The sequence below is a fragment of the Homarus americanus genome, unplaced genomic scaffold, assembly GCF_018991925.1.
Source record: "Homarus americanus isolate GMGI-L3 unplaced genomic scaffold, GMGI_Hamer_2.0 scaffold29478, whole genome shotgun sequence".
Taxonomy (NCBI): domain Eukaryota; kingdom Metazoa; phylum Arthropoda; class Malacostraca; order Decapoda; family Nephropidae; genus Homarus; species Homarus americanus.
The window spans coordinates 2239799-2263209 of record NW_024747997.1 but is presented as its reverse complement, the minus strand read 5'-3'; the positions used below and the strand labels follow the sequence as shown (position 1 = coordinate 2263209).

The window sequence follows — 23411 nt, the reverse complement described above, 5'->3', positions numbered from 1 at the left end:
CTAAAGTGTGCCTCGGGAACTAGACAGAATGACAATACTTCAAAGGGGGAAGCACTTCCTATCGAAGAGGCATGTGAGCAAGTCTTCATAAGTTCTACTAGTTTATTCGCTTGATCCGAGAAATTCAGTGCATCATAAACACCTAGATCTTTTTCACTTAATAGTCTCAGACTCTCAGTTAATTATGTTTCTTCGCCTCGTAGGGACGTGTAATTCAATTTCAATTTCAATTGTTTATTCCTTGATAGAGGAAGCGGGATCCTAGTGCTGTCACTAGGTACCCCTGTACAATGACACCAGAAGCATCTGGCAGGTGTGACAAGTATATACAGTATAAATATTATAAAGGGGCTTACTAAAGCCTAAGGAAGGAAGGATATTCCTTTAACACATAATCAATATTATTTACAAAATATCTGGCCAGTATGGGGAGGATCATCGTGTCTCCGTCAGGGGGTCGTGGAGTGGTGGTCCAGCAGGCGTCACGGAAGCGTTGTGTGTGGGGACATCTTTGGAGGTAGTGGATAAGGGTGCTGTTGTCGGGTCTTCTGCATAATGCACAAGAGCGTTGCTCAGGGGATGCGGGGAGTCGACGTGTAATTGTGTTATTTATTACAGCGCTTCAACAACTAAAGTCTTCAAGCGCGTATCGAGGTTAGTAATTCCTTGTTACGCGCTGGAAGACTTTCGTTGTTGAGACGGATTGCAATCGAAGCCAAGTCAAACCATAATAAGGCTTTCTTCCGTTGTACAAAGTAAAAATTTCTGACAACTGGCCACAGCGTAGATCTGAGAATTGAAGATGGGAACTACGCGGACTCAGATCATGGGGAAGCGTTTGAGGAAAATATCTAGCCAGTATGCAGGTGATAAGCATCTTACCTCCGTCAGGTGTTCCCGGAGTGGTGGGGAAATACGTCTGAAACACTTCTCGGCCCTTCTACAGACTTTACCAATAGTAGAGCAGGTACACATACTTTCTGGAGCCAATACTTGCCCAGTATTTGCCAACAGTGTGTAACAGAGAAGTGACCGACCGACCAAGCGGCAAAAGGCAATGGCGAAGAGGATAAAGGTGTCTTTTTTCTATACCTATCATACTTTCCCGTCCTATTTATCATTTGTCGCGACCCATCTCTTGAAATTGTGAGTTTTTTCTTAACTTTGTCAGTTACCTCATGGTAAAAAATACAGTATATGCTTCACCAAATTGTTTTAAATATTAACTTGAAAATTAAATATTTAAAAATATTATTTTAATTTATAATTATTGTCACGTGTATAATCTCTAATAGTCCACGAATCTAATATGAATAAAATTAGACAATAATTTGGAATCTTAATGTATGCACAATGTTACTTTAATTTCTTTACTACAAGAGCAGTTACAAAGAGCTACGCATTGGACCGCTTAGCACACCTACACATGCTGCAGTTCGTGTTGTAGTAACATTTTATGAACTCTGTGTAGACTTTGATGGCAACAGTGAGAGTCGTCCACACTTTCTGACATACAGTACTGTACACCTTTTTCCCTTTCATCCTCGGGAAGCAGGACCTGACAATCACAAAGTGGGGTGATCGTGACCAGTGACCTTTATTTAATGTTATTTAAAATTGTGCAGTGCTGAGCTATTGTCGAGTAGATCACATTTAAAATTTTGGAAAAATGTAATCGATATTGTGGAGTCAGGCTTGTAAGCAAAGAAAGTAAAGAATCAAACTGAAAACCGAAATGATAAATATCTTTTATATCGCCAGGTAAACCAAAATTCTTTGTTTTGATTAATTTCGAGCAACAAGGCTATTAATTTCATACTGTACATGCAAATGAGCTGGTAAGTGGTGGTCTGGTTGATTATTACTCATATTTAGTTAATTAAAACAAATTGCTACCTTGTATTCTTATCAAAATACTCGGTAAACACCTAGCAACCACCATTGACCCGAGTTGATAAAATGACGGGAGGCTACGGAAGCTTGAGATCATGCAAAATGAAGCAAAGAAAAATTTTAGGATGTCAAAAGATGCAATGTTTGAGATAATGAAAATGGAACTAGGGTTACAGAGCATTTCACAGAGGGTCAATAAAATTAATACAGTTGCAGCAGTTCGACTAATGAGATGGAATAGTGGGGGTAAATTTGTACAAGATATACATGATGGCTTAAAAAATAAAACGACCTTCTGGAGGCAAGGCAAGAGAGGATACAGACTGGTGAACAGCTGTTGAGAAAATTTGTAAGGATCCACCCTGGAAAGAACGAGAAGTAGAGTTAGATATTGTGCCTATCATGGTGAAGAAATCATTACATGAACCAGGACAGTTGAGGGCTTTATATGGGAATAAGATTAGTAATTTGCCTAGAATAATCACCTTGCATGTACTGTATATTGTGACGGTTCAGTTGTGTCAAGTGGCAGGGCAGTGTGTGGGATCCTTATAAGACAGTACACAGAACAAGGTACTGATGACACCGAAATTGGACTCCGGCTGAGTAATTTTATTTCATCAACACAAGCTGAGTTATAGGCAATGTGAGTAGGATTGGAAAATGTTGTAAAGAGGAATAAATATGCATATATTTTTGTTGATAGTAGGCAGCTTTGGATTCTTTGAACAGAGGGAGTCCAGTCTTTGAACACATTATTGGTTCATGTAGAAAATTAGTAAATACAATAAGGAAAAAGGCCATAGTGTTCAATTTGTATGGGTCCCTTCACATGTGGGGATTGGTCTTAACGAAGCAGTAGATATAATAGCAAAAAGGCCGAGATCGACATAATATGTATTAAAACTTTGAAACAATTAAGGAGCAAATTACGGAAAATACAACCAATAGAAGATAATTTCAAAAAGATGAAATATATGAGAAAAGTGAAACAATGAAACATTACCATCATGTTCTCATGAACACAAATTTTACATATGGGAAAGATAGGAGCAGGTGGAAAGATTGAGTGTATATGAGGTTAAGATTAGGATATAAATATTATTGGGAACTTGGAGCTGAGAGAAGTGAACAGGATAAAGAATGTTGAGTTTGTAGAACATCCAGATCCCATACCCTGCCACATTATATACTGGAATGACCATTGCTTAATGTATATAGAAATACTCAGACAAATAATGTATCCAAGCAAGTAGCATGGATGTTTAAAAATAGACAAGTTTTGATTAATTAGTTATACTATAAATATACTCGTACTATATTGTTCAGTACATCGCTTGTTGGGGACAGCTGTCTACATGGCCTGCATTTAAAAGTTAGAGTAAGATATTTTTATGTAAGTGTGAATATTATTTTTAATTTTATTGATATTTCTTTATAGGTACTTATTTTTATTAATATTATATAAATATATCAAGAAATATTTATTTATTTGAGCTTAAACTTCAATAGAAAATTAGAAATAACAAAATGAGTTAAAACTGTTTAACAGCCGTGCATAGGTTTTGCTTACAGAATTTGCCAGTTCGCTTGAACTCGGGTTTTATTTTTAACGAAAATATAGGTGCGCGAAAAAATTTGTCTATGCTATATTTCAGACACAATGAGAAGTATTTCTTGGTAGTTATACTTCCGTGTATAAAGGAATATAATTTGCTGCTTGAGTCTACTGTCTGATGTTAGGTTCTTCAATAAATAACCAAAGAAAATGTAAATAGTGAAATAACTTTCAGGGTAAACTTGTTAAAACCTGTTATTTGTAGGTAGATATATAGTGTAAAAATATTAAGTAAGTTAGTTATTCCGGTTCACTTTGGTTCAGCGTGCACATGGTATAAGTACACACACAACATGCAAAGTGTAGGTATACAAATGATGGTAAGCATTATTAAGTTAGTGTACACATGATGTAGGGGTGTTGGTGGTACAGTGGTAATGAACGTATATCTCGCTAATATGTCGAGGGTTAGAGCCTCGACGTGGACACACGTGAGAAGGGAGTTATCCAGTGTGACCCTCACTACCAAACATCACAGGTTTCCCGGTCCCCGGTTTCCTCCTGTACTTACACTGGATAAACCACCCGAACGACTAGTAAGCTGATAAGTGGAAAAAATTACACATGAAAAATATGACCAAGATTAGTTCAGGAAAACCACTAAAAGCTATCTCTAGTATGATTAAATGTGACAACACTACAAGACAATTAACCTGATTTAGATTGATGGATCATTCTGCAATACGACATTCAAAGGCCAGTAAAGCTGAAAATCTTAAACTCCAAAACCTAAATATCTTGGTAAATTTGCATGTCACCTGGTATTGAATTTTGATAAATTTGTGGTTGCAATCAATAGTTTAGACAGTTCTAAGACACCTTTCTTATACGACGTTTCTCTCGCAAACGACCTAGCCTAACGGGGGGTGGGGTGGGGGGGGGGGGCTCTGCCTCCTGGAATCCCGGTATATAAAAGTTATTTGCGAGGGAAACATCACAGAAGAAAAGTAACTTGGAATTGTCTATACCATTGACTATAACCCTAACATTCTCAGAAATTAATTCCAGGTGACATGAAATAATACCTATATATATTTTTAGTTCACTTTAATATTTTGTTTTGCTAATTCCAGCCGATTTTATTCAGCTGCACTTTGTGTACTTACACCATGTGCATGCTGAACCCCAAAAATTTTTTATAACTAATTTACTTAATATATATACACTACTGTATATATCTACCGACAACGAAGAAATTTTACCAATAGCTTACCCAGAAAGTCGTTTCACCATTTACATTTTCTTTGATTATTTATTGAAGAACCTAACATCAGACAGTAGACTCCAGTAGCAAAGTATATTCCAAATACACGGAAGTAAAACTACAAAGAAATAATTCTAATTAGGTCTGAAATATAGCATAAATAAAATTGTGTTTCAACTATCAATATAGTCACTAAAATTAAGACTTAAGATAAAAGCAAACTGGCAATTTATAAAACACAAAACAGAACCTACGAATGACCCCCCCCTGTTTTACAAATATGAATTATTTTATTATTTCTATCAAAATTTAAGCTTCAATGTATAATATTTCTAGTAATAATTGTTTAATATTTATGAAAACAAATACATATGAATAAATTTCCATAAAATATTAAATAATAATCACACTTACATAAAAATATCTTCGTATACCAATTAAATGCAAGTAATGTAGATAGGTTTCCCTATTATATTGAGTTACGTCAGCTTTGCGCAGTGGCAGTATCGTAACCAATGAGGTTTATCCGAGGTGCGATTATTGCTAGTTGAAAACTTTTCCCAATACCCCGTCTAGTCGTCGTGAAATACCGACGGCAACGACAATTTTTGTTAGCCCGTTCCAGGGCTAAATATGCTGAATCTATAAGGCAAAACACTATTACTGAAAATACAGTAATTCTTGGTTCATGTGAGTGAGTAAATATTTTTATTAATAGCATTTACCAAGAGAATCGTTTTCGGGGAACCAGCCCTCCACCAATCGGCTCATTTTCGTGGATTTAATTAATAGTCTCGTTGCTCGAAATTAATTAAAACCATTAATTGTTAACCTGGCGAAATCAAAGATTTTGATTCATTAGTTTGTCTCTTAATTTGTTCACACACGCCCGAGTCCATAATTAGTAATATTCTCATATGTATTTACTAACACCATATTACGTTTACCAATCCAGATGACACTAAATTTTATATAATAATTCATTGAGAAAAATGTACAGTATATATTAGGTGCCACTAAGTGAGCTCAGGGTCTCAATTGGCTCAGCCATGACAACATTGTTATTATTATCCACTTTGTATCAGTATTTTTCTGGCTTAATAAACCGTTTCAATCTTACATTTTGTCAAAATTTGATCTCGATAATAGCTCGACCAAGAACAGTTTTCATTAGCATTGAACCTACAAGACGCTGCTGAGCAGCTCCCCACCCCTTGACCATGTTCGGCCCATTCCCCAAGTCCCTCTCCCCGACCATCCTCACCACCGGGATATCAACATAATCAAAAGTGACAATTTCGATTCGGAAAGAAGTGGGACCAGTGATGAACAGTGTTTAAGCCAGTGAATCCAGCACTAGACAGTACCAGTGAGAGCCGTGACCCACCACTGAGATAAGCACCCCTGGGAACTGACTGCCATCTTCTGACCAGGAGGTGTTAATCAGTCCACCAGGAGAACAACAGTGGGTCGGCTTCACACCTGACTACGAGATAACACAACACCACCCAGCAGGGCGAGGTACTGTGACACCACCCCACACCACACGGTGTCCCCATGACCACGTGAGGTCCTTCATATCAACACCTACGGACGAGTTACTGCACCACGTGAACACCACACCACCTGGTGTCTCCATGACCACGTGAGGTCCTTCATATCAACACCCGAGGACGAGTTACTGCACCACGTGAACACCCCCACCACCCGGTGTCTCCATGACCACGTGAGGTCCTTCATATCAACACCCGAGGACGAGTTACTGCACCACGTGAACACCACACCACCTGGTGTCCCCATGACCACGTGAGGTCCTTCATATCAACACCCGAGGATGAGTTACTGCACCACGTGAACACCACACCACTCGGTGTCTCCATGACCACGTGAGGTCCTTCATATCAACACCCGAGGACGAGTTACTACACCACGTGAACACCACACCACCCGGTGTCTCCATGACCACGTGAGGTCCTTCATATCAACACCCGAGGACGAGTTACTGCACCACGTGAACACCCCACCACACGGTGTCTCCATGACCATCCCAGGCCCTGGCCATCAGCTGTAAACTATAATAATTTGTATGTTCAGTCATTGTTCCTTCTTCTTTCAGTAATGAAAGTTTTTGTTAAACGACCCGCCCACCCCATGTCTTTGTGTGTAATAAGTCATTTTTGTCCAATGTATATTTTCAGCCTTCGGGCTGCAGAACTTTTTCAATAAACCGTTAGTTATTATTATTATTAATTATTATTATTAATTATTATTATTATTATTTTTATTATTATTATTAATTATTATTATTATTATTTTTATTATTATTATTATTATTATTATTATTATTACTGTTATTATTATTATTAAATGTCAAGGTCAAGAATGGCAAAATGTTCGCAGACGAAGGTCGAAGATTATCTGGTTTCTCACTGTAGCATCCAGACTTATGGTTTGATATTAATGAAAATTTCACGGTTCATTGGCATTTTCAAATGGTCATCAATGAATAAATTTGGTGAATACAAATCTAAGGTTACTGCTTCTACTAGCCTTCTTCAGCTCCCCTTGGTCGTAAATCAACTTAATGCTTCCCATAGTTTCTATACCGGCACTTAGTATATTGTTTGTGTACCTACAACAAGAGCACGCTGAACCGAAGTGAACTTGTATATCGAATTTATTGAGCATACTGTATACAGTTTTTTTTAGATTCGATTTTTACATTGCACCGAGGGGGCTAGGTTATTGGGCACCCCCTTACATCCTGTGCAAGGTGAAGCGCAGAAGCGTTTACAGCGCCCATCTGGGAAGCATGCTAAGTTCATGCTTGCCTTTATGACTCGTGCATTAAGGGCGTAGAAGCCTGAAGGGTCGTAGGTTTTGTCAGCAAGTTACATAAAGTGACAGAATGATGAGTGTGTGGGGGGAAAGTTCCCGGTACAATTCATCTGTTTATGGCAAAGTGTGGCAGGTCCCTAGTGCCAGGCCTGTCAATAGTAGGAGGGATGTCTGGTCAGGGAGGGAAGAGGTGCCACCCCTGTAGGGGGAGGTCATAGGGCAAATGAGGATGTGGTGAAAGATGGTGTGAGAGTCTGTTGACCACAAAGTTTACAAACAGTGCGGCCAGGCTCAGGGTTGCCAATGTACTAGGCGTGGCGAAGTACAGTGGGGGTGATATGGTGTGGTGGGGCAGGTACAGTAGGGGTGGAGGGAGGCACATAGGCATTGACAACATTGAGGGACACACCTTTTAGTGTTATTGTTATGGTGTGTTCGTCGACATGTCGGTGGGGTACAGGTACCCGGGGGTGGTGTCCTCAGGTCCAGGTAGCCCTGGTGGAGACAGCTCAGACACGGGCGCGGCTTGTGGTGGGTGGTGGACAGGTTGAGGCACCAAGTGTTGTGAGGATGGGGCAAGACTTCGCTCGGGGGCAGCAGGACACACCAGGGCAGGCTCGGTAGGCGCTACACCAGTAGTGAAGGCCGCCGGCGGTGGAGTAGGCCGTGAGCAGGGGGGGCTCACAGGGGGACCAACAGCTTGTGTCAAACCAGAAGAGAGGAGTGACTGGGTAGTGTAGTGAGGGGTTGTCAGACCACAGCTTACATCGCAAGGAAAGCCAGACTTGACCCGACATTAGGGAGGTCAAAAGTATAGGGTAACTCTGCGGTTGACCAAGGATTGTAAATCAACTAGCTCCCCTCCCATGTGTCACGGCCCCCAACAAAACATGTAAGAAGGCACCAGCCGACTCTCTTCCAATATACAATAACCTACATCCCTGAACAAAGTCCAGACCTGACCTCACATTAGCCAGGTCAAATGTAACCCTCGGAGCCCAACTCAAGGGGCCACAAATCAACCAGGGCCTCTCATGTCACACGGCCCCACCTGATGACTTCTCCAGAAAGTACAACTTACATCTCAGAAACTCCAGTCTGACCCGACATTAGGGAGGTCAAGTGTAGGGTAACTCTCACGGTTGCTCTCCCAATATACACACGGCCCCACCTGATGACTTTCCCAGATAGTTTCTGAAAAAGTCCAGACCTGACCTCACATTGGCCAGGTCAAATGTAAGGAGACCCTTCGCCCCCCCTCCCCCCCCGACCAGCTGAACCTGACGGCTCGCATCCCAATATATAGGACGTCCCAGTCCTCCCTCAGGGGAATTCGCAGAGAGAGATACCCAGAGACACACAGGGGAATTCGCAGAGAGAGAGTTGTCTTGTGACAAGGTGGCCAGCTACTACACCGAGTCCTGCTAGAGAGAGAGAAGTCAGGGGCCGGAGGCAAGTCGCCTCCGGTCGCCGCCAGTCGCCTCCGGTCACCTCCAGTCGCCTCCGGTCAGGACTGAGACTTTCCTCCGGCGCCCAGCTAAGCAGTCTCCCATAGAGACAACCCAGGACCACCTGCTAGGCCTCCCCTAGGTCACGTGAGTGTTTGTCAGAGCTTTCCATGGGATGAGTTACTTACGTGGGAAGTGTATTCATTTCATGTTCGTGTCCGAGAATCAGAGTGTCTAGTAACGTAATAGATGTGTATTGACGTATAAGATACGATAAATGTACTGACAGTGTAAATAACTATCACGGCCACGCTACCAAAATCTTCCTCTCTTTATACTCTTATACTATCAATATTCTACCTATATGTAATCTTCTTCTTGTGAGTTTTGTCTCATTACAGTAGCAACAGAGGGCAGGAGTAGGTGGGAGATGGTGGTACTGAGTGTAGCGAAGAGTTTTTCAATACGGTTGGTAAATTCTTGGAAGAGGGATATGATCTGTGTCTTGTCACTGGCGGGGGGTTGTGGGGGGGGCACCGGTAGGAGCACAAGGCCTGGCAGCCTCAGAGTAGAGACGAGGAGGAGGCCCAGTAGTAGTTGAGTTAGGTGACGGCTGGGACTGCTGTGTTGTAGCCAGATGAGGCCAGGCAGAGGCAGGTGTTGTTGAAGAAGGCGTTGCTGGAGACACAGGGTACACAGGGGGGTGTGGCCCGGAAGACTGGGGGGGGCGTTGTGGTAGACTTGGCCTTCGGGGAGGCTTTTCCCCTGGGACAGACGGGCGATTGGGGCATTGCCGTGAGTCAGCATTGTGCCGGCCGCCACAGTTACAACATCTGGGATTAATTACATAGCCCACCCCACCACTATTAAGGTGGTCTTTGATTTTCTGGGCACAGGCGGCGGAGTTGTGGTTACGTGAACAGAAGCGACATCTCGGCCGATCACGACGACAGCAGGCAGTGAAGTTGTGACCCCAATGAGAACAGACAACACAAAATGCAGGCTCAGGATGATTAGGCTTCTGCATACAGTGGGGGTAAGAGTGGGTGGGCATTCACAGTGGTTGGGCACTCCCTTCCCTTCCACTTGACAATGACAGCGGGTTGTGGAACTCTCCCCCGGTAATGGCGACGTATACTCAGTATACTAGAGTTAAAGTCACGCGCATCTTCGATGTCAGCGTATAAGGGGAAACGTTTCACTAGGATGTGGCAACATTCATCCGCGTCTACAGTGGGGGGCAGCAGGACGACCCCGTCAAAGCCAACAGTACTAAGTGTTTCATAGGCCTCAGGAGTCTGACACTTGATAAAGTTCCGGTTCTTACCTTGTCGGAATTCAATGCTGAAACCGTGCTGTCTGCAGTACTTCATCATCCAGTTAAAGCGTTCCTCTACAGTTTTCAGAGAGTCCTTGGGGAAGTGGAGATTCAGCTTACTTGTTTGTTTGGCAGAGGGCAGGGTGATAGGGTCCATGGCATTGGTGTTTCCACTGTGGCTAGCGTTTCCCATAGAAACATTAGCGTCACTGTCATAATCACTGGGGTCTGACTCTTGAAGGGTGTTGGATTCAGTATGACCAGGCGAGATGGTAATGGCATCAGTATCAGAGATGTCTGCGTCTGCGTCTATGAGAGAGCCTAGTCTGGGACGTTTATGTCGACCCCCCATGCTGGCAAAACGGGCCGGCAGAGGGGACCTTGGTGGGACGATCGGGAAGCCAAGAGCACCTATGGGCACGTCTGTTCCCTTGGGTGGTCACGCCACGACTGAGGGAGGGAAGAGGTGTTGGTAACGGCTGGGGACCTGTAGGAGGAGGTCATAGGGCACTCTTTGTAGTGGAGGTTGTCGTCACCGGTTACAGCGTCATAGTGGCGTAGTGTGACGCTACCCCGTTGTTTCAGGTGTGTCCAATTTTCGTCGAATGCTTCTCGTTGTGTGGCGTGTATGGGAGATTTGAGATGATTCAGGGAGAGGGCGAGGGTGGCTTCAATATCTTCTTCTTGTGTCGCTTCTTTGGCAAGTCGATCAACAGTGTCACAGGCAGTTATTCCTATGTGTGACGGGATCCAAATAAACTTGACACGGATGTCATCAGTTTGTTCTAGCCCGGCGACGGCGGCTAGGGTGTGTTGGGCGGCAGGGGGGAGGAGGCGATTTAAGCAGTGCCGGATTAACCATGAGGCACTTGAGGCACTGGCCTCAGGCCCCCCGACTCTAAGGGGCCCCCAAATCCAAACATTCTCGAAGTTGAAGCATATAAAACATGAACTTCGTTCAACGATGTCCTAGCAACATCTCAATTTTCTGTCTCTTATGAACATTGAATGTGTTATTTTGCAGAAGCTTAATATTGATGAAATCATTGATAATTTTTGGTATATTTTGTTCTTGCTATTTATATATATATATATATATATATATATATATATATATATATATATATATATATATATATATATATATATATATATATATATATATATATATATATATATATATATATATATATATATATAACCTTGAGGGTAGGGGGCCCCAAGTTGATCTGTGCCTCAGGCCCCTGTTAAGCTTAATCCGGCCCTGGATTTAAGCCTCGCTAGTGCAGAAGTGCTGTCACTGATTATAAGGAGGTTCCAGCGTTCAGTGGGAGCATAGGCCGCCCCCTCATGAATGCCCGCGAGGATGGCTATGCTTTCAGTGTCAGTGGAAGAGGCCCAGTCGTGGACCCTGATTTTCCTGCGGGGCTGGCGCTCAGGAATCCACACAGCTGCCCCAGCGCTGCCCAGCGTGGTAACAGACCCATCACAGTAGACGAGGATAGGAGGGTGGGAGGTCGTAAGAGTGTATACAGTTTACATTATATAGCTACCAACAACAAAAAGTTTTTAACATTAGATACGCTGAAATTCATTTCACTTTACATTTTCTTTGAGTATCATCAGACAGTAGACTAAAGCAACAAAGTAGTCCCTTTTTATTTATTGTTTTTTAAATTTATTTATCATTTGAACACTTATCAGCTTACTAGCATTTGGGCGGTTGGTCTATGATCTATCCAGTGTTAGTACAGGAGGAAACCTGTGATATTTGGTAGAGTCACATTGGATAACACCTTTTCCTTGTACGTCCCGGGCCACGCTCGAACCCATGATATATTATTAATGAGAGATAAAATTACCACGAAATGATCTCCACTATATCTCACATATATTATAGACAAATTTGTTTTTATTTTTACAATAATTGAAAATAAACATTTATAAAAGCGAACTGGCAATTTACCATATCAAAACCTATGGATGCCCCACCCAGTTAAACAGTTTTAACTCATTTTATTATTTCTAATTTATATTGAATAAATATTCCTTGATATAGTTATTTAATATTTGTGAAACGAAGTATCTATAAATAAATATCCAACATCTATATTATTAGCTTTGCGCAGTGGTAGTATCGTAACCAATGAGGTTTATCCGAGGTGCGATTATTGCTAGTTGAAAACTCTCCCCAATACCCCGTCTAGTCGTCGTGAAATACCGACGGCAACGACATTTTTTGTTAGCCCGTTCCAGGGCTAAATATACTGAATCTAGAAGGCAAAACATGACCAATCATATAATCTAACTATGACATGGTTCGTGTGAGTAATCATGAACAGCTTTTCCAGGGTAATCCCTCCTGATTTGCCAGGTCCTCGCACAGTATACAGTACAATACCTAATTATCTAAGTTCGTGGATTACAGACTACAAGTCATTTATGTCACGGGGTCCATACAAGAATTTGTATTTTATACATTACTCAAGAAAGAAATACGGGTTATTGATAAAATGGCATACTATAATGTATAATTATAGATTACAGAAATATGTTCTAGATTCCTTAGTATAGTCAGAGGAGTGTATTTATGATTCAATGTCATATTTCATATTTCTTTCTTGAGCAATATGTAAAACGTAAATTGTGTCTTGTATGACTCCTGTCACAGAAATGACTTTAGTTCGTAATCTACGAATTTAGTTAGATAACTTGAGATAGTGTAACCAGAATACTCCACGAGAACATGGAAACCACGGATTTCCCTAGAAAAAGAGACCTTAATTAAGATGAATTTATTTATTCACACATGAATCAAGTTAAGGTGTAGTTTCAATTGAAAGTCATGTTTTGCCATCAGATATTCATTATTTTTAGCCCTGGAACGGGCCAACAAAAATTGTCGTTGCCGTCGGTATTTCACGACGACTAGACGGGGTATTGGGAAAAGTTTTCAAAAAGCAATAATCGCACCTCAGATAAACCTCATTGGTTACGATACCGCCACTGCGCAAAGCTGATGATACTTCGTTTGTTAGAAATACATGTCTACAAGGCCTTCATTTAATTGTTAGAGTAAGACATTTTTATGTAAGTGTGAGCATTATTTAAACATTTATGGATATTTCTTGATAGATACTTATTTACATACATATTAACTAATTATAAACAGAAATATCTAATTATTTGAGCTTAAACTTCAATAGAAAATAAGAAAAACCGTAATAATATGAGTTAAAACTCTTTAACTGGGGTGGAGCATCCATAGGGTTTATTATGGTACAGGCTTCCACGGGCGGCCTTACTCTACAGTCACAGCTGGCGGAAGAGCTTCAACGAGCAGGTCGTTTAATACAATGACGGAATTGGGTGATGGATACAGCAGACACAGCAATGTAGCCCTAGCCCAGGGTACTGCTGGGGACTGTTGACGGATTTGGAGCTGACTAGCAGCAGTGAATGTGAAGAACAAAAGCTGTTTAAAGTTGTGAATAGCAAAAAGAAGAATAAAAGGAGGAATAGAGATGGTATAAGCAGTGATGATAATATTTCCCACTTGGTGGATAAACGAAAGAAAATTGATGGTGTGAATCATTCTTCAACCAAGATCAGTACAACTAGTGTAAACCCCATTGATGGTTTAGATGGCAGCAACTCATCAAGGAAGCCACGTCTTTACTACCCCAAGGATAATGGCATGGATTTTCATGATAAGGTAAAGTGGTCAGTTAGACTCACTAAGCGCCATCAAGGGTATCAAGTGCTCTTTAAAGAAGGTAAACATATTCCTTATATTACTGTGAAGGATGAGGAACTGTTAGATATTTAACTACAGAAGGTTTTGAGAATGTAGTGATGGAAAAGACTGTCGAGTCCATTGGGAAGTGTACTAAGATCATTCTTTTTGATTATCCTGTTTACCTTGACCCCGAGGATGTGTTGGCTGACGATAGATTTATTAGGGCCAAGAGACGTGTAATTAGATTTGATGGACCTATAACCTAAGCCGCAGTTAATTGCGATAATCAAAGGTTCGGCGCCAGAGGAGGTCTTTGTGAGATGTTTGGGATATAAACGGGTTGATATCTACGACGAATCTCCAGTAATATGCTATAAGTGTTACAAGTGGGGGCACATGGCGTGGAAATGCCATAATGATTTTCGATGTAGGTTCTGTGGAAAAATGCATGAATCTAAGGTATGTGGAGATAAACTTAAGGCAAAGAAGAAAATTACACCAAAATGCTGTAATTGTGGGGGGCTCACAATGCCAGCTCGTGGGTGTGTCCTAAAAACCGAAAGTTCATCAATTGCAATCACGAGCTCAGTCCATTAATCAAGATGATAAAGGTGACGCTGTAAAGAGCGATGTTGCAGGGACACCAAGTGCTGTAAATGTGTGGGAAAAGCGTATGGAAATACTTAATGCAGCAGCACAGAAGGACATAGGTAACGGGGGCAATAACCTTATAGCCAGGGCCGGATTCAGGAGTGGGCAAAGTGGGCAGCTGCCCAGGGGCCTCCACATATTGCAATATTTTATTTATTTGCTTATTCATTTGGATTATTTTTATTTTCATTTTTAAAATTCATGTTTATCTCTTCCATCACGTAAAACTATGTTCAGCAAGAAGCGTGATAGAAATTAGGCTAGCTACTCCTTGAAATTCATGAATACCTGGTTTTCCTATGATGTTCCTGTCGAGCAGTTGCAGTGAAAGCAGTTGTCCAAGGTTATCTCCCAATCCGTGAAGCGCTTGCTAAAATAGCTAGAGATGAAAATGAAACGAGCAAAACATGTTATGAAGCCAATGGTCTCCATGATAAGATGTGCAAGTTAAAGACTGCTATTTATGCTGTGTTTTGGCATGGCATTCTTGGCAGAGTTGATGCAACAAGCCATGCATTGCAAGATCCTAAACTCGATTTGAACACAGCAGTAGCAATGCTGAAGTCCTTGGAATGTTTTGTAAGAGAAAAAAGAGATTGCTTCCATGTTTATGAGAAGAAGGGAAGGGAAATGTCAGAAACTGGGGATTATTCACAGACACGCAAGCGTCAACGTAATGTACGACTCAATCCATTGGATTATGGACGATCAGAAGAAGCAGCCCTCTCACAGTCAGAAAAATTTCGGGTTCAGAATTTCCTTCCAGCAATTGATCAGTTTCTGAGTTCACTGGATCAACGGTTAAAGGCCTATGAGGAAACCTGTTCACTTTTCGGGTTCTTGTCTAAACTGGAGTCAATGAATTGTGACGAAATTGAAGCAGCTGCAGCAAAATTGGCTGCTGAGTACAAAAATTATTTGGATCAAACACTTGGAGTTGAACTTGTGCAGTTTACAGCATTCTTCACTCAATTTCTTGAAGACGAAGATGATGAGAAAGGGAGGGCACATTACCTTTACAAGCTGTTGATAGACAAGAAAGTTGTAGATACATTTCCAAATGTTGAAATAATGCTACGGATGTACTTGGTGCTCATGGTCACAAATTGTTCTGGAGAACGTTCTTTCAGTAAAATGAAGTTTATTAAAAACAGACTTCGTACTACAATGTGTCATGATAGGCTCAGCCACCTGGCTTTGATGAGTATCGAATATGACATCATCAGAGAGATTGACTTCGAAAAGTTGATCAAAACCTTTGCAGCGGCCAGGTCACGTAAAGTGCCTGGTCTGTAAATAAAGATTATGTTTATTTTCTATTTTACAAATGATCAATGTTTGTGTTCAATATATCCATTATCCATGGTCGATGGCAGTTATTTTTATTAAAATTCTTGTTTTTTCCAACATGTTCATACTTTTGTTATAATTTTATCAAATTCATTAAATTGTTTATTTGTTTTACTATTGGATGCAAAACTTCAATTTTATTTATAGTTGAGTTAATACTTATTGTGAATCTATCTGACCTTGGACTTAAAGAAGCCTATACATGCATTCTTGGACAGAGCCATTATTTGAGTAGAGGTTTATCTGATTAATAATGCAAAGAATCATCTCTCTGTAATAACTAATAATACATTCTTTTCTGTGAAGTCTCTTGAAAATTTTTGACATGTGCGGTAGTAGCTATATCAAGGCTGGTTGACTTGATACCACATGAATGACTCCAGTCATGTCTCACTTTTGTGTGTGTGTGTGTTGGGAATTTGTACATTATCATTAAATATACAGTTAATTAAAAATTTCTCAATGTTCTAATTTCCTCAATATAACTGTATATGGCTTCAAAATTCTCCAAAGAAGTGTTCAAATTTCAAAATTTTCCCGGGGGACGCTGTGAGCCCCCCGGAACTCTGAAGTCTGCTGTTGATAAATTTACTAATGCAATTACTAGTAATTTTAAGATGAATACTTATACTAAAAAAACTTTGTCGGGTGTTGTGTAAATATACAATTGTAGAGTTTTGTGTGCCTTTGCCAAACAAAGTTTATTTGAAACCTTGGTACATGGAGAGTGCATCTATAAGAATGGTTAAGCTATAGAGGTAAAAAAAAACTGTAATCCTCTTTAGTTACGGCAAATATTCCTTGAGAAAATATTTGAGTCCCATAAGGAAAATGTTATTCATATGTACTGTGACGGTTCAGTTAATGGGAATCAGGCCGGATGTGGCATTGTTATTGGGGCATTTTTATAATATGGTATTAGTGTTGAAGAAAGAATATCCAAGAGAATTGGGGATAGAAGTTCCAGCACCACTATTGAACTTTATGCTATATATGTGTGGAACTTAAGAATGTCTTTGTAAGGAAAAAAGTTTTGGGGTTTGTTGACAGTCAAAGCGCTCTATTTGCTCTCAATTCAAAAGTGCCCCTTGATGATGATTCAGTTTTAAAATGTAAGAAGTGTATTCAGGACATAAAATCACTTGGATATGATGTTAGTTTTATGTGGATTCCATCCCATTGTGGTAATTATATGAACGAGGTTGATGATGAATTGGCTACGCAAGGGTGTGGCAAAGGAATTGTAGAGCACGATTATATTTTGGGTAATAGAAAAATAAAACAAGGAATGGTAAAAATCCGACAGCAATGGGAAACGGACAATATTCGGAAAATTTTGAACAACGGTAGTAGTAGTTTGAAACATTATGTTCGAGTTTTGAATTCTACAAGTTCTACTTATGGTAAGGCTTCGGTTAAGTATGATACACTGATGAGACTACGCTTTGGATACAAATATTATTGGCAATATAGTGAAGGAACTGAAGGCATTCCTTGTAAACAGTGTGGCTATGTAAAGTCCCATACATTATGGAATGTAACTGTTTATCAGAATTTAGGATTGATGGTATTACTGATATTAGAGATGGTTTGTTATATAATCAACAAAAATATGGTTAAGAATATTACGAAAAAATTCTGTAAGTTTAACATGAGATTATAGATTTTATGCATATCGATTTGTTGTCTACATATCTGATTTATGATTAGTACAATATTAAAGATGAGTTTTGGGCGGGCTAGTTAGCATGCTAACCAGTTCCTTATGACGTATTAGTCAGTAAATGTTTTGAAATTGAATTCATTATTTTTAGCCCTGGAACGGGCCAACAAAAATTGTCGTTGCCGTCGGTATTTCACGACGACTAGACGGGGTATTGGGAAAAGTTTTCAAAAAGCAATAATCGCACCTCAGATAAACCTCATTGGTTACGATACCGCCACTGCGCAAAGCTAAAGTCCTTTTGTTTGCGAGAGATACATGTCTACCAAGCCTGTATTTAATTGTTAAAGTAAGATATTTTTATACAAGTGTGAACATAATTTTAAATTTTATGGATGTATCTTTATAGATTCTTATTTGCATAAATATTAACTAATTATATAAAGATATATTTATTTATTGGAGCGTAAACCTTAATAGAAAATTAGAAATTCCGTAATAAAATGAGTTAAAACTCTTTAACTGGGGTGGAGCATCCATAGGTTTTATTATGGTCCAGTCTTCCAGCTGGCGGAAGAGCTTCAACGAGCAGGCCGTTTAATACATTGGCGGAATTGGGTGGTGAACATTCACAAGAGTTTGGCCGTACTGGACGGGAGTGCAGGTCGCTCTCCTACACTTCCCTGGCTGGACACGTACTGTCATGGTTGGCGGAAGAGCTTCAACGAGCAGGTCGTTTAATACATTGACGGAATTGGGTGATGGATACAGCAGACACAGCAATGTAGCCCTAGCCCAGGGTACTGCTGGGGACTGTTGACGGATTTGGAGCTGTCTAGTAGCAGTGAATGTGAAGAGCAAGAGCTGTTTAAAGTTGTGAATAGCAAAAAGAAGACTAAAAGGAGGAATAGAGATGGTATAAGCAGTGATGATAATATTTCCCACTTGGTGGATAAACGAAAGAAAATTGATGGAGTGAATCATTCTTCAACCAAGATCAGTACAACGAGTGTAAACCCCATTGATGGTTTAGATGGCAGCAACTCTTCAAATTCAATTTCAAAACATTTATTGACAAATACATCAAAAGGAACTGGTTAGCATGCTAACTAACCCGCCCAAAACTAGTCTTTGCAAGAGCTCTTTAATATTGTACTAATCATAAATCAGATATGTAGACAACAAATAGATGTGCATAAAATCTATAATCTCATGTTAAACTTACAGAATTTTTTCATAATATTCTTAACCATATTTTTGTTTATTATATAACAAACCATCTCTAATATCAGTAATACCATCAACCCTAAATTCTAATAAACAGTTATATTCCATAATGTATGGGACTTTACTTAGCCACACAGTTTACAAGGAATGCCTTCAGTTCCTTCAATATATTGCTAATAATATTTGTATCCAAAGCGTAGTCTCATCAGTGTATCATACTTAACCGAAGCCTTACCATAAGTAGAACTTGTAGAATTCAAAACTCGAACATAATGTTTCAAACTACTACTACGGTTGTTCAAAATTTCCCGAATATTGTCCGTTTCCCATTGCTGTTGGATTTTTACCATTCCTGGTTTTATTTTTTTATTACCCAAAATACAATCATGCTCTACAATTTCTTTGCCACACCCTTGCTTAGCCAAATCATCATCAACCTCATTCATATAAATACCACAATGGGATGGAATCCACATAAAACTTACATCATATACAAGTGAATTTATGTCTTGAATACACTTTCATTTTAAAACTGAATCATCATCAAGGGGCACAATAGAATTTAGTAACTCATCAAGGAGGCCACGTCTTTACTACCCCAAGGATAATGGCATGGATTTTCATGATAAGGTAAAGTGGTCAGTTAGACTCACTAAGCGCCATCAAGGGTATCAAGTGCTCTTTAAAGAAGGTAAACATATTCCTTATATTACTGTGAAGGATGAGGAAACTGTTAGATATTTAACTACAGAAAGTTTTGAGAATGTAGTGATGGAAAAGACTGTCGAGTCCATTGGGAAGTGTACTAAGATCATTCTTTTTGATTATCCTGTTTACCTTGACCCCGAGGATGTGTTGGCTGACGATAGATTTATTAGGGCCAAGAGACGTGTAATTAGATTTGATGGACCTATTACCTAAGCCGCAGTTAATTGCGATAATCAAAGGTTCAGCGCCAGAGGAGGTCTTTGTGAGATGTTTGGGATATAAACGGGTTGATATCTACGACGAATCTCCAGTAATATACTATAAGTGTTACAAGTGGGGGCACATGGCGTGGAAATGCCATAATGATTTTCGATGTAGATTCTGTGGAAAAATGCATGAATCTAAGGTATGTGGAGATAAAATTAAGGAGAAGGAGAAAATTATACCAAAATGCTGTAATTGTGGGGGGCTCACAATGCCAGCTCGTGGGTGTGTCTTAAAAACCGGAAGTTCATCAACTGCAATCACGAGCTCAGTCCATTAATCAAGAGGATAAAGGTGACGCTGTAAAGAGCGATGTTGCAGGGACACCAAGTGCTGTAAATGTGTGGGAAAAGCGAATGGAAATACTTAATGCAGCAGCACAGAAAGACATAGGTAACGGGGGCAATAACCTTATAGCCAGGGCCGGATTCAGGAGTGGGCAAAGTGGGCAGCTGCCCAGGGGCCTCCACATATTACAATATTTTATATATTTGCTTATTCATTTGGATTATTATTATTTTCAATCTTTAAAATTCATGTTTATCTCTTCCATCACGTAAAACTATGTTCAGCAAGAAGCGTGATAGAAATTAGGCTAGTTACTCCTTGAAATTCATGAATACCTGGTTTTCCTATGATGTTCCTGTCGAGCAGTTGCAGTGAAAGCAGTTGTCCAAGGTTATCTCCCAATCCGTGAAGCGCTTGCTAAAATAGCTAGAGATGAAAATGAAACGAGCAAAACATGTTATGAAGCCAATGGTCTCCATGATAAGATGTGCAAGTTAGAGACTGCTATTTATGCTGTGTTTTGGCATGGCATTCTTGGCAGAGTTGATGCAACAAGCCATGCATTGCAAGATCCTAAACTCGATTTGAACACAGCAGTAGCAATGCTGAAGTCCTTGGAATGTTTTGTAAGAGAAAAAAGAGATTGCTTCCATGTTTATGAGAAGAAGGGAAGGGAAATGTCAGAATAACTGGGGATTATTCACAGACACGCAAGCGTCAACGTAATGTACGACTCAATCCATTGGATTATGGACGATCAGAAGAAGCAGCCCTCTCACAGTCAGAAAAATTTCGGGTTCAGAATTTCCTTCCAGCAATTGATCAGTTTCTGAGTTCACTGGATCAACGGTTAAAGGCCTATGAGGAAACCTGTTCACTTTTCGGGTTCTTGTCTAAACTGGAGTCAATGAATTGTGACGAAATTGAAGCAGCTGCAGCAAAATTGGTTGCTGAGTACAAAAATGATTTGGATCAAACACTTAGAGTTGAACTTGTGCAGTTTACAGCATTCTTCACTCAATTTCTTGAAGACGAAGATGATGAGAAAGGGAGGGCACATTACCTTTACAAGCTGTTGATAGACAAGAAAGTTGTAGATACATTTCCAAATGTTGAAATAATGCTACGGATGTACTTGGTGCTCATGGTCACAAATTGTTCGAGAACGTTCTTTCAGTAAAATGATGTTTATTAAAAACAGACTTCGTACTACAATGTGTCATGATAGGCTCAGCCACCTGGCTTTGATGAGTATCGAATATGACATCCTCAGAGAGATTGACTTCGAAAAGTTGATCAAAACCTTTGCAGCGGCCAGGTCACGTAAAGTGCCTGGTCTGTAAATAAAGGTTATGTTTATTTTCTATTTTACAACTGATCAATGTTTGTGTTCAATATATCCATTATCCATGGTCGATGGCAGTTATTTTTATTAAAATTCTTGTTTTTTCCAACATGTTCATACTTTTGTTATAATTTTATTAAATTCATTAAATTGTGTATTTGTTTTACTATTGGATGCAAAACTTCAATTTTATTTATAGTTGAGTTAATACTTATTGTGAATCTATCTGACCTTGGACTTAAAGAAGCCTATACATGCATTCTTGGACAGAACCATTATTTGAGTAGAGGTTTATCTGATTAATAATGCAAAGAATCATCTCTCTGTAATAACTAATAATACATTCTTTTCTGTGAAGTCTCTAGAAAATTTTTGACATGTGCGGTAGTAGCTATATCAGGGCTGGTCGACTTGATACCACATGAATGACTCCAGTCATGTCTCACTTTTGTGTGTGTGTGTGTTGGGAATTTGTACACTATCATTAAATATACAGTTAATTAAAATTTCTCAATGTTCTAATTTCCTCAATATAACTGTATATGGCTTCAAAATTCTCCAAAGAAGTGTTCAAATTTCAAAGTTTTCCCGGGGGACGCTGTGAGCCCCCCGGAACTCTGAAGTCTGCTGTTGATAAATTTACTAATGCAATTACTAGTAATTTTAAGATGAATACTTATACTAAAAAAACTTTGTCGGGTGTTGTGTAAATATACAATTATAGAGTTTTGTGTGCCTTTGCCAAACAAAGTTTATTTGAAACCTTGGTACATGGAGAGTGCATCTATAAGAATGGTTAAGCTATAGAGGTAAAAAAAAAAATGTAATCCTCTTTAGTTACGGCAAATATTCCTTGAGAAAATATTTGAGTCCCATAAGGAAAATGTTATTCATATGTACTGTGACGGTTCAGTTAATGGGAATCGGGCCGGATGTGGCATTGTTATTGGGGCATTTTTTTAATATGGTATTAGTGTTGAAGAAAGAATATCCAAGAGAATTGGGGATAGAAGTTCCAGCACCACTATTGAACTTTATGCTATATATGTGTGGAACTTAAGAATGTCTTTGTAAGGAAAAAAAGTTTTGGGCTTTGTTGACAGTCAAAGCGCTCTATTTGCTCTCAATTCAAAAGTGCCCCTTGATGATGATTCAGTTTTAAAATGTAAGAAGTGTATTCAGGACATTAAATCACCTGGATATGATGTTAGTTTTATGTGGATTCCATCCCATTGTGGTATTTATATGAATGAGGTTGATGATGAATTGGCTAAGCAAGGGTGTGGCAAAGGAATTGTAGAGCACGATTATATTTTGGGTAATAGAAAAATAAAACAAGGAATGGTAAAAATCCGACAGCAATGGGAAACGGACAATATTCGGAAAATTTTGAACAACCGTAGTAGTAGTTTGTAACATTATGTTCGAGTTTTGAATTCTACAAGTTCTACTTATGGTAAGGCTTCGGTTAAGTATGATACACTGATGAGACTACGCTTTGGATACAAATATTATTGGCAATATAGTGAAGGAACTGAAGGCATTCCTTGTAAACAGTGTGGCTATGTAAAGTCCCATACATTATGGAATGTAACTGTTTATCAGAATTTAGGATTGATGGTATTACTGATATTAGAGATGGTCTGTTATATAATAAACAAAAATATGGTTAAGAATATTACGAAAAAATTCTGTAAGTTTAACATGAGATTATAGATTTTATGCATATCGATTTGTTGTCTACATATCTGATTTATGATTAGTACAATGTTAAAGAGCTCTTGCTAAGACGAGTTTTGGGCGGGCTAGTTAGCATGCTAACCAGTTCCTTATGACGTATTAGTCAGTAAATGTTTT

The 23411-nt window shown here is 39.5% G+C and overlaps 1 protein-coding gene and 4 non-coding genes across 5 annotated transcripts; 3 read left to right on the top strand and 2 right to left on the bottom strand.

Annotated features, from left to right (window-relative positions):
* Positions 1-5201: 5201 nt before the first annotated feature.
* LOC121879979 lies at positions 5202-5342 on the top strand. The gene has a single exon (XR_006091475.1). It is a non-coding gene; the product is annotated as a U4 spliceosomal RNA (small nuclear RNA).
* Positions 5343-12436: 7094 nt separating this feature from the next.
* On the top strand, positions 12437-12577 carry LOC121879980. The gene has a single exon (XR_006091476.1). It is a non-coding gene; the product is annotated as a U4 spliceosomal RNA (small nuclear RNA).
* Positions 12578-13196: 619 nt separating this feature from the next.
* LOC121879978 lies at positions 13197-13337 on the bottom strand. Its single transcript, XR_006091474.1, has one exon. It is a non-coding gene; the product is annotated as a U4 spliceosomal RNA (small nuclear RNA).
* A 1810-nt stretch (positions 13338-15147) lies between these two features.
* LOC121879933 lies at positions 15148-16005 on the top strand. Its single transcript, XM_042386751.1, has one exon. The coding sequence runs from the start codon at positions 15148-15150 to the stop codon at positions 16003-16005; it is 858 nt and encodes a 285-aa protein (XP_042242685.1).
* A 1868-nt stretch (positions 16006-17873) lies between these two features.
* On the bottom strand, positions 17874-18014 carry LOC121879981. The gene has a single exon (XR_006091477.1). It is a non-coding gene; the product is annotated as a U4 spliceosomal RNA (small nuclear RNA).
* Positions 18015-23411: the final 5397 nt, after the last annotated feature.

Coding starts and splice junctions, on each gene's coding strand:
- LOC121879933 (XM_042386751.1), top strand. CDS start 15,148: ATGTGCAAGTTAAAGACTGCTATTTATGCTGTGTTTTGGCATGGCATT.